Genomic DNA, 17,021 nt, shown 5'->3' on the forward strand with positions numbered 1-17,021 from the left:
CATAACGGAGAACAGCATGGAATGGGATGGTGCATGGATGATAAACACGGGTCGGGCTAAATTGAATCCGATCCAAATACAAATATCACATACCAGAATACCCAGCCCCGAAAATCCCTTTCATTCTTTTTCTTCACCTTCGCCATCTCCATGTGTGTCCCCTGCTACCAGTTCCAGTGAGAGCGTAGATTCTTCCTTTCTCCTTTCATCTTCCGCACGCCGAATCAATTGCGATAACCTCGCCGGCTGAACTCGCTCCCCATTTCTGTGCCCTCAATCAGCGCGGGCAGAATGAAAGGGGGGCGATCGCATCGCCCTCAGAGCTCTGACCCACCGGATGAGTGGGTGGACGGGTCGTGGACGGTGGATTGCATCTGCGGCGTGACCTTCGATGACGGCGAGGAGATGGTGAAGTGCGACGAGTGCGGCGTGTGGGTCCACACGCGCTGCTCGAGGTACGTGAAGGGCGACGACACCTTCGCCTGCGACAAGTGCAAGGCCAGGCACAACAACAACCCGGAGGAGACCGAGGTGGCGCAGTTCCTCGTGGAACTCCCCACCAAAACCATCTCCATGGACAACAAAAAGGCCCTACCCTCTCGGCCCAGGCTCTGGACCGATAAGCCCATCCAGGAGCGGGTCCACGTCCAGGGCCCGGCCGAAGGGGACCCTTCCATCTTTTCCGCCACCTCCGTGTCCTCGATTTTCTCCCCTCACCTCTGGAAGGCCTGCGGGTACGTTCCCAAGAAGTTTAATTTTCAGTACAAGGAGTTTCCGTTCTGGAGCGATAACGACGAGGATAAGGATAACGCTAACGAGAGTTTACAAGCACAAACAGAAGCTCAACCACAGGCGCAAGATAATAACAAGAATGGGGCCGGGGCTCTTGTTTATTTGTCTAAAAACGGTGATAATAGTGGTGCTGCTCTTGTATTGGACCCTTCCTCTGTTGACGCGAGATCTGGTCACGCCAAGGAAACCGAAATGGGCAAGTTTGGGAGCGAGCATGTGCTGCCACGTGTCCACAGTGAGGTGAAGAAGGAGAGGACTCTGCTGAGACCTCCCGTTGTTCATAACAGTAAGCGCAGCAAAGGGGATTTTGGGTCATCAAATTCAAAAGACCGGAGCGGGAAGAAGCGAGTTAGGACTACTTCTGACAGAGAGGTGGATCCCAGGAGGAGAACTCTGCATTCTTCTAAATCAGGTTATTTCGTTTTCCCCTCTTTTAAAACTGTTCTTCTATTTGGTATGTCATTTTGGGGAATTGAAGGTTTTAAACTGCGCTCGTTGCGGTTTTGATGCTATTCTTTATGTTGTGGATTGATGCTACTGCGATTGTGGTAACAAAGTCCCTAAAAGCTGGTTGCAATTGTTGTGGTGGACTGAATTTTCAAAACATTTTGTATTGATTTTTACTCTCTTCGATATCTATATCTTCATCGGGATCTTGTGCTCATGATTCCTATTATTACCACTGTTGAATTACTTGTTACTAGGGACAAAGTTATCTCTATACTTGTTTCATTATGTTACCATGACAAGTATGGTTGTATTTTTGCATCTTCCCATCCTTCATCTGCGCTTGTTGACTCCATCTTTATCTTCTTGATTTTGGTTACTAGTATTTACAACCACTGGTGATGCAAAACAAGTGGACTTTTATGAGGACAGAGGACCAAAGATTTTAAAGGCTGACACTAGGAGCATAAAGAATAAAAATTTAAAAGAGTCAGTTGTTCAAGAATGTGTTTCTGATGATTATTTGGCTGCTGATACCATCATGGAGGAGCCAAATAATAACTTAACAACTACGGAGGACTCTTCGGAACCATTATATCCTGACACGACTAGACATGGTGTTTCTGTTGTAGATGTTCCAGCAGAAGAGAAGCCTAATCATAAACCTCCTACTGTGGTGGAGATGTCTTCTAAGACAGATGATGCTGTTACATCGGTTTTAAAGCAGAATAATGTTGGAAATGCTTCAACTAAAGAAAAGGTATGCATTACTTACACTGCCGTAATCAAGGACTGGCAAATAAAGTTTAGGTTTTGTGATTATCATGTGTTAATTAGTGATGCTCTGTTTTTGCCCATACCATGTTTAATATGGTTGCATCAATATTGTTAATGCTCTGCTAGGTGTATTACTGCATACTATTCCCTCCATTCCTTTATAATTGTCAGATTTTTATACAAAAAATTGTTCCTTTTTATCTATCATTTTTTCAATTTCAAGATATCATAGATAACAAAGAGAGACAATACAATAACATATAGACATTGAAGTAAGAAAACTGAAAGGGGTACAATAAGTAACTCACTTAAAAATTCTATTAAAAATAGAAAAATTAAATGCTTGAGTGAGAAAACATTAAACGGCTATTATAAAGGAATTTAGGGAATACTTGTTTCTTGGTTTAAGAAAATAAAACCTGAGAAAACTTATATCTCTTGACTTCAGTACTGGCTGAAAGTGTAGGCCTTTATTCTCTCTACCCGAAGAATATGATTTTCCTTGGACACATTTGCTTTTTTAAAACTCAGATCTTGTAATCTTACCAGAAAATGGGATACTTAAAACTTCAGCTTGGGATCCATTTGGTTATTTGCTTTTGTCACCCTTCAAAATATTTTTACTGGGTACATGCATAGTTTTATGGATGTTTTGTCGTGTCCTATATGCCTTTAGACTTGAAATCACATTGCATTTGGATGACAATTTCTTGCTTTTATAAACAAGGATGGGGATTGCTCAGTAGCTGATAATGCAGATGATAGTTTAGTAGTAAGAAGTGCTGCAAGTCCTCAAACTGAAGGTTATTGCGGTTCTGCACCAGAACTTGCGGATAACCAATTTTCTCAAGATCTTGACCGCAATAAGCGTACAAGCTCTACAAAATGCAAAGTTAAGATGAAGAGGGAAGACGACATTGATAATTTTAAGAAGCCCTCAATTTTTCATCCTTCACCCATCAGTGATCTTAAAAACAATGAAAAACTATCTGATCACAAATCTGATGTTGAAGTGAATGATGCACCAGTTCCTAGTTTACTATCATGTGAAAATAAGGTCGGCAGTGTGGACATTTCATCAGAAGTAATTCCTGCTGATTATATCAATAAGCCCAATGAATTATCTGGTGACTTTTGTCCTAGAAAGCAAGAACTGGAGGGTTATGAAGGTTCCTTGGAAACACAAAAGGTATTTTCTGAAACCAAAGATGGTTCAGATTCTGCTAAAGATCCTTCAAAATCTGAAGCACTTGGATGTCCAGCTAAAGTGCTAGCATGTGTTGGAAAGTCGTCTCCAACTTCGTCAACCATAAATTCCAAATCATTGGGTCATGATATCAAATCTGAAGATACTGAAACAGCTAATCCTTTTACGAAGCATGGAGCCATGACTGATTCTAGTGTTCAGATAAAGAATGAAAACTGTACAAATAATGTTGCCAGGGATGAAAATCCAAAGAAGTCTGTAAGAGAGCGACCAAAATCCTCCTTGAATTCCAATTCAAAGGGATTGCATTCAAGCAGGAGTGTGCATAATTCTGTGTCCAAGCAAGCAAATTCAGATGCGAGAGATTCTGTTCCAGTATCTTCTAAGTCTTTGATACATCAGACTGCAAGTATATCAGGCTCGAGTGAGTCCAATGCATCATTGCACAATCAGAAGGTTCTACAAGTGCAGAATAAGATTTTATCTTCAGCACCACAGAAAGTTGAAAAAGTTAACCAAACAAACATTGCCACCTCCTCTAAGTTGAACCAAGGTCATGTGCCATCAGTGAATCCTTCTCCAATATCAAATTCTTCAATGTTGAGTGATGAAGAGGTTGGAGCTGGGCTTCTACTTTTTTAATCAATATACAAATAAGTTTCTCTATAAAATATCCTTTTTTGTTTCATTTTCTCTATTAATTTGTCTTGTTTTTTTGTTGGCAGCTCGCTCTGCTACTGCACCAAGAACTGAATAGTTCACCCCGTGTACCTCGAGTACCACGAGCACGCCATGCGGGTAGCTTGCCCCAGCTTAGTTCTGCTAGTGCTACAAGCATGCTAATGAAGCGAACATCAGGTGGAGGAAAGGATCATTATTTGGTATAATTTGAAATAACTAAATTGATAAATATGTTTTCATGTATGAATTTTATTTCTAGAATTCACATGTTTTTCCATAAAGATGATTCCATTATAATTATAATTTCACAGGTATCTAGACGAAAACACAAGGATGCATCTCGAGATGGGTCTGGCAGTTCTCGTGAACTGGAAGATGAAGCTAAAAAGATAGAGAAGGAGAAGGGTCCAACCTCTTCTGAACAGAGGAAGCAAGATATGTCATATATGGAGGATGCTCCTGCAAGGGAAGAAGGCCCTGCTTCTATGACAGCAGCAAACTCCATTGCAAACAACATTGTTTCTTCCACTTCTGCAATTGCAAACAGTGATCCATCTTCCCCTCCAGAGGATCAGAATCTATCATCCATGCGTAACTCACCTAGGAATATCTCTGATGATGATACAGTGACTGCGGGAAGGCCAGCTCATCACACCTTACCTGGTAGCTTCCTGTCAGGGAATTATGAATGCTACTCCGTGTTTGTTTTGCTTTTTAAATCATGTCTTGTTTCTATGTTCTTTAATATCTGGCTATATATATATATATATATATATATATATATATATATATATATATATATATATATATATATATATATATAAGATGAAACATTTATGGTTCATAAAATGGTGGTTTTACAAATTTTGATTGCTTGCTTTAAAAACTCATCAAATTATCTAAACTTCAGTTTCAGTTTTCAAGTACGTTGACAAAGATTATTACCAGTGTCAATTCCAGATTTTCAACCACTAATTCATGTGAGTTTTGAGATATAAAAATTTCATAAGGGAAATAAATGACTAGCTATGTGCGTGATATTTATTTCTAGGGGAGGTGACTCTCAGAATTGTAAGAATGAATTTATTAGTGCTTATTCAAACAGTCTTTAGAAGTAATCACCACCACTATCAATAGAATCTCTTGGGATGAAAAGAATCACCCTAAATTGAAGAGTGGGTCATTTATCAAGTAGGAGAAATGTGAGAGGTCTCATGTGAGTGAGAGAATGTTTATCATTTCTAGAAACTTTTTAGTGTAAAATTCAGATTTGTAGGGTGATAGATGCTTTGGAGAGGGAATTTCAAATTTGAAAACATGTACCAATGTTTGATATAGTAAAATGTTTTTGAGACAATTTCGTGGCTGTAGGCGAGAAGTATTAAACCACATTAATTTGTGTTCTTCAGCTATTTCTCTTTGTGGTATGCTTTTGTGTTTTATGTCTTCTGATCCTTGTTTACAAAAACTGAGGGTTTTTTTTCCATCGGTGGTATGGTATCAACAATCATTACCATCACTATAAATTGAATATGAAGAATTGTCCCTAGTTGAAGGTGGGTCATATCTCCAAGTAATCCAAAAAGATGTGAGAGAGTCTCTCGTGAGTGAGATAATGTTCATTATTCCTTGTAATTTTTGAGTGAGATTTGGATTTGTTGGGTGATACGATACAGTACTTGGGATGGGTTTTTCAAGTTTTGTACAAAAAACTTGTAATCTTACTTTTGAGATGGTTCCATGGACGTGTGCAAAACATGTTGAACCACAATAGGGTGTTATTTTGCAATTTTACTTTGCAGTGTGCCTTTGTTTGCGTTTTATCCTTTGATCTTTTTGGTGTGTGCGGTGTGTTTTCCCCCAACTATGGTATCAAAAGTCATCACCACTATAAACAGAGATTCTTGAAATGAGAAAAACCATCCCATGTTGAAAAGGGGGCTGTTTAGAAGGGATGTGAGAAAGTCTCCTATGAGTTAGAGAATTGTTCTTATAACTTTTGAATGAGACTCAAATTTGTAGGGTGATAAAAGGGGAAGGTTTTTCAAGATTGTTAAAAAATTTGTAATCTTATGTGATGAGATAGTGAAACACTTTTCAGACAGTTTTGTTGACGAAGATAAGAGGTGTCTATCCATGTTAATTTGTGTTTTCTGCTATTTTGTATTTGTGGTGTGTTTGTGCGTGTTCTATCCTTTGATTCTGGTTTCTCCCAACAATGGTATCTTAGATGATGGCGTGACCATGTGACCAATTAGATGAGTATTAAAATGATGTTGGTGCTGGATCCATGTGAGAGTCCTTGTGTCAAAAGTCGTCTTTGTAGTTTGAAAGCCTAGTGGCATTTCCTATTGGTGGTAGCCAACTGCGGTGCAATTACAAGTGCCACCAACTGATTCTTGTAGAGGAATATTGAGATTAGAGGTATGATGGGTGGAAAATAAAATCTTATGCAACAGAAACTTTATTTGAAAACAAAAACACGGATAGGGTATGGCAAACTTCCCCCATGACAATGGGAGTGGGAAAGGCTAACGATATGATTTTGAAAATTTTAATTAAGAGAGGAATTGTTAGGAATATCAATTCAACATAATGATGATTAATTCAAGCAATTTTTAGATTTAATAATTGATAAGTGAAAGGTTGTAGCTCTTAGTTTGTGTGGTGTGATTTTTAGGGGCACAGCTCTTGGAATGTTTAGAAACAATTAATTAATGCTTATTCAAACTGTCTTTAGAAGTCATCGTCACCACTATAAATTGAGGTTCTTAGGATGAGAAGAGCCACCCCATATTGAAAAGGGGGCTGGTCACATATCCAAGTAGAAGTTTTGTAAGTCCTAGAGTTGCCAGAGTATTTATCATTCGTTGTAACTTTTGAGAGGAAGATTGAGATTTTAGGCAAAATATGTTATATAGGGAGAGTTTTCAACTTTTTTAGGAATTTATAATCTTGGAAATAATGAAACACTGAGGATTGTTTGTGGGCATTTGTAAGAGGTGTCAAATTGTTATAATTTGCGTTCTCCCGCTATTTCGATTTGTGGTGTCTTAGTGTGTGTTCTATATCCCCTTTTTCTTGTTGTGTATGCAGGCGGGGTTTCCCCAACAAATACCTGGGTTTTATTGGCAAAAATTACTCTTGCATAGTCAGTCATAAACTATATGTGCATGTAGGTCTAGGCATGGTCAGCCTTGTAATCTACGAAATATGCAGTTTTATGCAGCCAATTTGACACAACTAGTGTATAAAACGTAGGAAACCAAGAAACCACACACACACACACATACATATATATATATATATATATATATATATATATATATATATTTATATGTATATATTACCTTTTCTTATAAAAATTTGCCTCAAAAGGTATATTCAGTTGCTTAGACCAACTTTTAAGTTTTTTTCTATGATTATGAGCCTCAAAAGATTTGAGAGACATTATTCTAATATTTTAAACTGACTTTTCTACTAATAAAAAATTATTAGTTTTAATATTAATTTGTATGTCCATATGGAAGTGTCTACCCAAATCTCTAAATTATGCATGTGTCAGTTTTAGTGTCCAAGCTAACAAAATATTTTTTTTTTTTTAAAATCAAACACCTAATGAGAAGTTTCAAACACCCATCACTTACTTCAGCACATTTCAAACGGTGAAGGGATGCTTCATAGCTTGTAATTTGTAGGCATGGAAACACTGAATATTCTGAATTTAATATGGTCTATTGGGCAATCTGTTGATAGTTTCTTACTTAAATGCTCCAAATTCAGGTTTAATCAATGAAATTATTATGAGCAAAGGCAGGCGCATGACATATGAGGAACTCTGTAGTGCTGTGCTACCGGTAAGGTTCTTTCTTTATTAGTATTGCTTTTGTGGTACCTAATTTTCTTTATTGTCATGTGGTGAAAATGGGGTTGTACGTCAACATGTTTGTTTTTCTTGTGCTTTATCACAGCACTGGCATAACTTGAGGAAACACAATGGAGAGCGTTACGCATACTCAAGTCACTCCCAGGCTGTTCTTGATTGTTTGAGGAACCGGCAAGAGTGGGCAAGGTTGGTTGATCGTGGTCCAAAGGTATACGGATGTAATTGTCGTAACCATTCTTCAACTGTCTACATTGCTCATTGAATAATTATGAAGATTTAATTTCCAAAAACTGTCAACAGGGATTTAATTAATTTTGTGACTTAACAAATTATCCTATGATGTTTTATAAAAAATTCTCTTAAGTCAATTTGTGAATAATTGGAATCTTGGTTGCACTTGATTCTGTTACTTCTGCATAAAGATTTGACTTTGGGCAATATATGATATGATAGTTCTATTTGATCATATCGTGGCAATTTGTCCTCCATTTCCTTTCTGTTTGTTCCATGGACTTTAGTTAGGTTGTGATATATGTTAAGTCCTATAAATGTCTGGCATGTGTAACCTGCTCTGTGGTTCTGTATCAACCAATTTGAAGATATGAGACTTTGACATCCCAATGAGGATAACACCCGAAGACTCAACAATCATATACCATCACATGGAATACCATAAAAAAGAGCATAGGGGACCTTACCAAACCCATGCAAAAACAAAAATCTCCATAGAGAACAGGATTACCCAAACCTAAAGTCTGGGAGATTGTGTCTGTTGCAAAAGAATTTTATACTAAGCACATGAGGCAAAACAGCAAACAAAACAAAATCTTGTTTATTATCAATCCTTATGTTACTCAGACTATCATCACAACAATTGCCTTTATGATAGATGTGAGAAACTTTAAAGTCCATCTCCGTACATAACTAAAAGCACTTCAACCAACATAACTAAAAACACTTAAACCAACACCCACGAAGTATTTGAGGAACCATCTGACGATTATTAAAAGCTTGACAGAAAAAGATGGAATCACACTCAAACCACACGCTCCTAAAACCATGAGTTTTTTAGCAAGCTCAATAGCAAAAATAGCAGCCATAATCTGCACACTTATAGAGTTTCTGATGCCAACATAAGTAGAAAACCACCAATGTATTCCCCAACACTCCCTCTAAAAATGCCACCACTACTAACATGATCAGGACAACCTTTGGCTTCACCATCCATGTTCACTTTTACCCACCCAACACACGGCATGCACCAATTAACCTGTTCAATTTTTGAAGCTTTCCTAGGTCTAGCCTGACATAAAAAACTTCAAAATAGCAGAGTCAGTAATATCATTACTCATCTAGTTCTTTGAAGCAGTGCTTAAAGTATATTTTAATTCCAATTTATGTTGAAACCTAGCTTGATTCCCCATTCTTCAAAGCATTCAAATGATTATGTTACAGCAGCAGTATGAATGTCTTTAACCAGCAAACTCCATCATTAAGAAATTTAGAATATCTATAAGATATTAAGAAAGAACGAACCTGGAAAAATTTTCTGCAACCCAAAACTTGACACCCCGTGACAGTCATTAAAGATATGTTGAGGGCTTTCAGCTGCAAAGTACAAACACTACAGAGAGAACAAAGCTTAATAGATCTATATTGAAATTCATTATCAGTGGTTAATTTATTATGTAAGAGATTCCACAAAACCAGACATTTAGCTGGAGGAATAAAAATCTTCCGAATAAGGGAACGCCAAGCAAATGAGCTTATCAAAGAGTGACAAGTCCCGTGCAGCCTTTTGGGTAAGGTCCCTTGATTCCTCAAGAACCCAATTGGGAACATCCTGCAAGTCAGAAATAGAGATATAGTGTAGATTCTCAAGACCTGGGATCTGCTGTAAAGAAAAAGGCAGCATCCAATAATTGCCATCCCAACCATGAGCAACAGCAGATTTGAGCTTTTCTTCTCAGAACTAGGAACACCTGCATAATCAGAAATAGCAGAATTCAAGCACCATCTCTCATTTCAGAAATTGACCCTTTTCCCATTACTAATGGTACAGTGAGTGTTTCCCAAAAATAATCATACCAATCAGCAATGCCTGACCAAACTGAAGAGGATTTATTAAGAGCAATTTTGCAGTATATATTTTAAGGGAGGGAAGAGGAGGAATTATTTTATTTTACCTTTTTTGGTTTAGAAATTTGGAGGGAAAGGGAGGGGAGTTGAAGGATACATATTCCCTGCTGTCTTATTTTTTTCTCCCATTCATTAATGGAGGGAATTTGGATGGGAGGGAAAGTGATTTATTATTTGTTGACTGTGTATTCTAAATTGTTTCGGTATTTTATTTTACCTCTTATTTCATTACAGTATATTATTTCTATTTTTCCTCCTTTCTCTTTAGCCAAACTCGGGTCCCATTGCTTGAAACATAGTGATATAATGCTCAATTCACAAAGATCCTCTTTTACACCATTAGTAGCATAGCAAACTTAGCGGGTGCTAAAGGCTGAGATGGATTAGATGATTGAACTAGCTTCATTTCAGAAGTTACAAGCTTTTCACTTTTTTAAGCATGATGGCCAAGCCAATTCCTCCCTGCAGTCCAAGAATAGTTTCCGTTCCTCATGGAACAAACAGAAACATGTGAATCCACCCATTCTTCTCTGGTACTATATTTTTGCTGCACTACTTTTTGTCATGAAACAGTGTTTTGGAGCCTTTGAGTTATACTAAGAAGATCACATGACAATATTGCAAGCGGAAATACTGCACATTGTTGTGGCTGAGGATTATCTAGATCCTGCACGTCATTGTGCTTTTGTGGTAGGTTGATGGTACTACCTTGTCCAAAGGAGTTTTTGACCAGATGAACCGACCCTAAATGACCCCTAAAAATTTGCTACATTTGCAGGGCTAACACATTTAAACCAAATATTATTCATCTAGTTCATCTAGTCTTTCCTTGCAGTGACTTTTTTTTTTTTATTAGTTTACTTTCTATGACATTGCTGCTATATGTACTGTCTAGAAAACTTTCAATCTAAACATGAATCAACGTTTCAGACAAATTCTAATAGAAAAAGGCGTAAGCTGGAGGCTGAAGAATCTGATGATAATGGATATGGCAAGGGAAGAACTGCGAAAGAGTCTGAAGGGAAGAACTTTGAGTTGCAAAAGGAAGAGTTCCCCAAAGGCAAGCGTAAGGCTCGAAAACGCAGACGCCTTGCTCTTCAGGGAAGAGCAGTGAAGGATGTGAGGAGGAGACAAAAAACTGACTCACTAACGGATGAGGATGTTGGTCCATTCTCCAATTCTAGTGAAGAGAGCATGTTCAGTGAAGATGAAATTCAGGTTGGCAGAATATGCCCAACAGGAAGTACATCAGATGAGGCAGGTAGTGCCTAATATGTAGTGCCTTAATATCTCAGATTTGTTGTTGCAAGAATAAGAATTGTTGGCATGCAGTCTTTGAGAGCTTGTTTAGTCAGAGGGTGGATTGCTATTGCTTGATGCGATGTCACGCCGCTTCAGTTGTGTAAATACTCGTAGCAGTAGTTGTATCTTTCTTCATGCTTGAGGCAGAAGGTGGTGTAGTGTAGAATTTTGTAAGTGACTAGTATTTTAGATTGGGTTGAATAGGAAGCAAGAATGTACAATTTGATTAGGAAATACTAATTTGGAAACCACCCTTGGATGCTGGGAGCCTGATATATGATAATCTAATTTAATACTCTCGGTGGTCTCGAGTGATGGGTGGAAGGGTATAGAAGGAAGAGAGTAGATGTGGTAGCTTTGCAAGGGACAATGTATATGTATAGAATAGTTACTGATATACGGTTATTGATTTATTGTTGTAAAGTTCTTATTGTATAACATTTTTAGGCTTTGCATTTCTCTTTGTTGTGTTTCTTATTATTCTCTTGCATGAAAGCAGTGATCCCAAAGCGACTCAACGAAAATAATGAGCTTGAACTTTGGAAGATGTTTATATGAAATGATGTTATAATTACACTTTATTGATAATTACCATTCTGTCACGAGGGAAGGGCTGGAACGGAAGCAAAAGTCCATTATGCAGACCATCCGAGGAAAAGTTAATATTCTTTTATCAGAGATTCAAGGATGGTTGAAAGTAAATGCAGCTCCATTCTTTCTCTTTATGATGTGAAATTATATTTAATGTTTTTTTTAATTGTGTAATTATTTTAATTGTGTAAATAGTCTGTTCAATAGAAAATATTGACATGTTTCATTTTTAAAATAAATAAAAAAGAATTTCTGGTAATTATTTTTTTAATTTTGTTTGTTTTTCTTTTAATTTAAGATTAAGATAATTGAATACGTATTTACTATTTAATAATTGTAACATATACTTATTAAAGTAAAAATTAATGTTGATATGTAATTAAGTCTACTTACTCCCTTGTATCCTGGCTGAAACTTGTGAAAATATGAGATAGTTGCATGCCTTTTGTTAATACAAAATTTGAAAACAATAGTTGTAAAAAGTTAATTACATCTTAACGTTAATTTTTATTTTAATAAATACACATTATAATTATTAAATACTTAATTATTTTAATTATACCAAAATTCAAACTAATAGAATTAAAACATTTATATTAGGATTTTTTTATTACACTAAACAAAATATAATAATTGTTATTGTATTGAAACAAGTATATATCCTTTAACTTATTAAATGTAAATAAATTTTTTTAAATGATTTAATCTTGATTGATTAACATTTAATAAACATATTATATTTATTTTATAAAATATAATATATTGACTAAATGCCAATATATTATACTTATAGCAAAAAAATATTAAAAGACAGATACTAAATAATATGAAAATTTAAATATTTAATAAAAAAGTTTAATAAAAATTCAATTAAAAACATTAAATTTATAAGAACCTGAAATTTAATTAAATTTAAATTAAATTATCACTTATTCTAAATTATCCACAATTATATTAAAGCAAAAAATAAACCCTCTTAATGTTTTATACCTCCAGGATAAAGCAGCAGCTAAAACATTTGTTTTAGACCTATAAAAAAAATTTCAAATTTTTTTAGTATTAATATTATTTTATTAAATTAATTATAAATTATATTTAAGAAAAAGATTTTAATTTTTTTTAGTATTAATATAATTCTAATAAATTAATTATAAAATTATGTTTAAAATAAAAAAAATTGACCAGTTATACCTCTGTTGAATTAATTTTAAATTTATGTTTGAAAAATAAAATAAGATTCAATTCAATTATTATTAATGTGTGCTAATTTTTATTGATATTAAAACTGATATTTAATGAGTTATATTTTTTTTAATAAATAATTTTACATTAAAAATTCAAAAAAAAATACATTTTTGATAAAAAAACCTCATTCTTTATTTTGCTTTAAGTTTTCTAAATCCTTGAGACACATCTGATTTTACACTAACTCTATAAAATAAATTATTTGAATAAGGGCATTCTATATTTAGATTTTAAATTTATATTTAATGAATGATATCATTACTAAATAAAATATTTTATCATCAAAGTGCGTAACTCATGCTTCTTACCAAACATAGAACACCAACTCTTCTTCTCTACACTCTCTTTATACACTGAATACTTCATCAGCTACTCCTCCTCCATAATTCTCTCTTCCATCAGTCACAATTTCTTACTCTTGCATTCAGGTCCTGGAAGTGAAGCCCCCGTTGGACCCTCTGTGAATTTGCAACCTTCGTTTCCCTCTTCAGAGTGAGTTAAACCAACTACAGTTCTTTCTGATTTTCCCCACAGAATTCATCTTCAGTTTCTGGGTTAATTAGGTCTAACCCTTCTCTTACAACACTGTGTTGCATTTTCTTAGGTTGGATTGAGGTTCTGTGCTATCCCTATTGAGGTAGTATCTTGCCAAGTCCAAAAATCAAAAAAAGGTAAGGGAAACTAACCTTTCACTCTAATTTCACAGAGAAATTGTTGATTAGGGTTAGAATTGCATGAATTGGGTGTTGATTGATGAGTGTGAACAACTGTGTGTGGTGAATTTCAATTTTGGCATGAACTGTGTGGTTTGCATGTGAAAACAAATTGGAATTCTGATGGTTTCGCCCAGGCGAGCAGCTCTCGCCTGAGCAAAAATACCAGAAATTCACCCCTGATGCTACGCGAGGTCTCGCCTAGGCGAGTTGGTTTCGCTTGAGCGAGAGTCAACCTCGTATAGGCGAAACAGTTTAGCCTGAGCGAGAATTCGCTCAGATTTTGGGGTTGTTGGAGTCTCGCCCAAGCGAGAGTGACTCGCCTAAGCGAGACAACCCTCTAGCTCAGGCGAGATCCTCTAGCTTGAGCGAGATTCACTGCAGAATTGGATTGTCTTCTCTGTTTTAGATTAAATGAAGCTATGCTAAGTGGACTGATGTGATGATTGCCTGTTATGTATGTGAGTTTTATGATTAATAGTCTATTTGATGGAATTGTGTGAATTTGGTTTATTTGAGAATGTGATGGAGTTAGATTTCAAGGGAAATTCTAAGGATGATGGTTTTAGTGAATGTAAGGACATGAGGACTCATATTGGTGGTATCCTGACACTCCTATAACCATTAAGACTCATATAGAGTATAATGGATTATGTCGGGAGGAGTAACAGGAGGTCCTAGTCTATGGACCCGATCCGTCATAGATGTGAAGGGGACTTACCCTGGGAGTGGTTGGGTGAATACCCCTTGTGCCCAAAACTCTGCAGAGTTTGGGAACCGTCACAGATGGAAGCTACTAAGAGCTCCAATGTCACTTACATAATCTGGATATCGAGTCTAGAATCGTGATTGCGTGTTATGATTGTGGCAATTTGAACAATTCTGATAAATGTGATAAACCTTGATTTATGCTTAATTATTAAATTGCATGATTTCTCTTTATTTAAGTTAGCTTACCCCTTCTTGCATATGTTTGTTCTGTGTGTCTTTCTCTTTTGCAATGATCGCCATTAACGATTGGCGTGAGCAGCTAAAAATGCAAGTGAGAATACACCCCTCTTGGATAGGAGTGAGTAGTGACTGAGCGTTTCCAGCTGTAGCCTTCACTCTTTGTTTTGCTTAGATGGTTGAGTGTTTTGTAACCCTTTCTTAGTGTAGACTGTATGTATAGGCAGTACATGTATAGTTATTTTAAGGATGACTGTATACCGACCTATTACTATCATCTGTCTTTGAATTATCATAATATAATGTTTTGTTTGATAGCATAAAAACTATTAAAACGGGATGTTACACAAAGTATGAGTACAAATGACAAAGTCATATATATATATATATATATATATATATATATATATATATATATATATATATATATATTATTTGAAAAATTACACTTAGTGTGTATTTAATAGCATATTTTGGACCCTAAATGCTTTGAATTAACAAGATACGAGATATAAAATTGATTTTTTTTTCTTCTCCTCCTACATGCACATCGAAAATTTAAATATAGTTTTTTTAGTTTTATTTATGACTTAAACAAGATAGGTAAAATTGAAAAAAAAAATGAAATTTAGTGTAATCAACTTAAGCCTATTTTTGGATATCTTTTTTTAGTCTAACATATTTGATGGATAGTGTTTGCTTTATAGGTAGATTAAACATGCATTCAATGTTTATCGTAAGTTAAGGATATTTAAAACAAGTTAGTTCAATCTATATTTTGACCTATCCTATTAACAATATGTCAAGACCCGATTTGGGTGGATCTTGTCCAACTAATATTGAATTTGAAAATCTTAGCTTCCTCAGTAGCTCTTCTAAAAGAAAAAAAGTTGAATCTTTTATTTATTAACTTATTTAAATTAATAAAAAAAGTTAAAAAAGAACATTAATAATTTATGTTCATTTATGGGATTGGTGTGAGGATATTTACATGCACATTTCAAAATATGAAAAGTAAAAGATTTTGAATAGTTAACAGTAATTTCTGATTTAAATAGTCACATATAATTTTTATTTTATATTTTTAATTTCATCTGGTTTCTCCATGCATGTACAAGGAAATCCACAAGCTTCGTGAAAGTTTGAAGACACCATTCATGATAAAAATGACTATAAGTGTATTGTTTCTTCATAGGCTTTTACTTTCTGTACTCCCACAATTTCTTCGTGCAGTCCCTTAATTTTCGTAATCACCATTTTACTCTCCGCCGTGAAAGTGATATCCAAAATACATATATTTTTAAAACTTTTCAGACTATGACTTCTGAAACAAGATTTTCGAAACAATTTCCGAAATAAAAGTTTCAAAAATATGAAATGCATTCAGGAATAAGCTTTTCGTAACAAACTTTCCAATAAAACTTTCTAAAACACATGAAATACGCATTAGAAATAGCTTTTTGGAATGAGATTTTATCGCATTCTATATCTTCTTCTTCCTTAGCAACATTCTCCCCTGATCTTCTTCCCTTGCAGCAGCGATGGTAATGGAAGCAACAGCATAAGTGTAGGTAACAAAATTTGTTAAGAATAGTTCAAATGTGAGTTAAAAGTCTTATATTAGATAAAATAGACAAAGTTAATCACTATATAAAAATAAAGACCCATAACACCGTTGTCTTAAGATGTTGGAGTAAAAGTGGTGTCAAATATCTTATATGTGTAAGACTAATGTCACCATAGTGGTATTAGAACTGATGGTTTGGAGTGACTGACCGTATAAGCATAACAAAAAAAAGGTCACCGTACACATGAAGGGAAATATATTATATGAAAAACAAATACTATATAACCACAATCTCTCAATGACTATGACCATAAATCATATGAAAATATATATATATATATATATATATATATATATATATATATATATATATATATATATATATATATATATATATATATATATATATATATATATAAACCCATAAGTATTAAATACTAATTATAAGGACAAAAAAATAATCATATATTCTATAATCTATTAATTAATTTTTTTATCAAAATTTTTATAAACTCTTACAAATTTCATCCCCAAATTCACCAAATTTCACCTCAAAATCTCTTAGAAAACAAAAAAAGTTTACCCTCAAATCTATTTGCTCATTATAGGGTTGAAGAAGCAATAATCATATTCATTTAAAAAGGGAAACAAAAAAGAACACAGTGCAATATATTTGAATATAACTTTTATTGAAGTTTTTCTTCTCTTTGGTTTAGAACAGGTTGT

At 34.8% G+C, this 17,021-nt stretch overlaps 1 protein-coding gene across 2 annotated transcripts; it reads left to right on the forward strand.

Annotated features, from left to right (window-relative positions):
• Positions 1-64: 64 nt before the first annotated feature.
• LOC114192199 lies at positions 65-11,690 on the forward strand. Of its 2 annotated transcripts, XM_028081838.1 has the most exons (8): positions 88-1,204; positions 1,623-1,999; positions 2,744-3,838; positions 3,949-4,104; positions 4,216-4,567; positions 7,688-7,761; positions 7,876-7,998; positions 10,860-11,690. In XM_028081838.1, the coding sequence occupies exons 1-8, from the start codon at positions 292-294 to the stop codon at positions 11,199-11,201; spliced, it is 3,432 nt and encodes a 1,143-aa protein (XP_027937639.1). In that variant the 5' UTR covers positions 88-291; the 3' UTR covers positions 11,202-11,690. The 2 variants fall into 2 exon arrangements, with proteins under 2 accessions (XP_027937640.1, XP_027937639.1); XM_028081839.1 differs by lacking the exons at positions 7,876-7,998; positions 10,860-11,690 and adding an exon at positions 4,815-4,884 and having other exon boundaries at positions 65-1,204.
• Positions 11,691-17,021: the final 5,331 nt, after the last annotated feature.

The sequence above is a fragment of the Vigna unguiculata genome, chromosome 7, assembly GCF_004118075.2.
Source record: "Vigna unguiculata cultivar IT97K-499-35 chromosome 7, ASM411807v1, whole genome shotgun sequence".
NCBI classification, from domain to species: Eukaryota; Viridiplantae; Streptophyta; class Magnoliopsida; order Fabales; family Fabaceae; genus Vigna; species Vigna unguiculata.

Bases quoted from the DNA above. Each gene is read 5' to 3' on its own strand.
- LOC114192199 (XM_028081838.1), top strand. From the start codon at position 292: ATGAAAGGGGGGCGATCGCATCGCCCTCAGAGCTCTGACCCACCGGAT. The intron at 4,568-7,687 runs GTAGCTTCCTGT...CTCCAAATTCAG, and splicing joins AGCTCATCACACCTTACCTG to GTTTAATCAATGAAATTATT. The intron at 7,999-10,859 runs GTATACGGATGT...TCAACGTTTCAG, and splicing joins TGGTTGATCGTGGTCCAAAG to ACAAATTCTAATAGAAAAAG.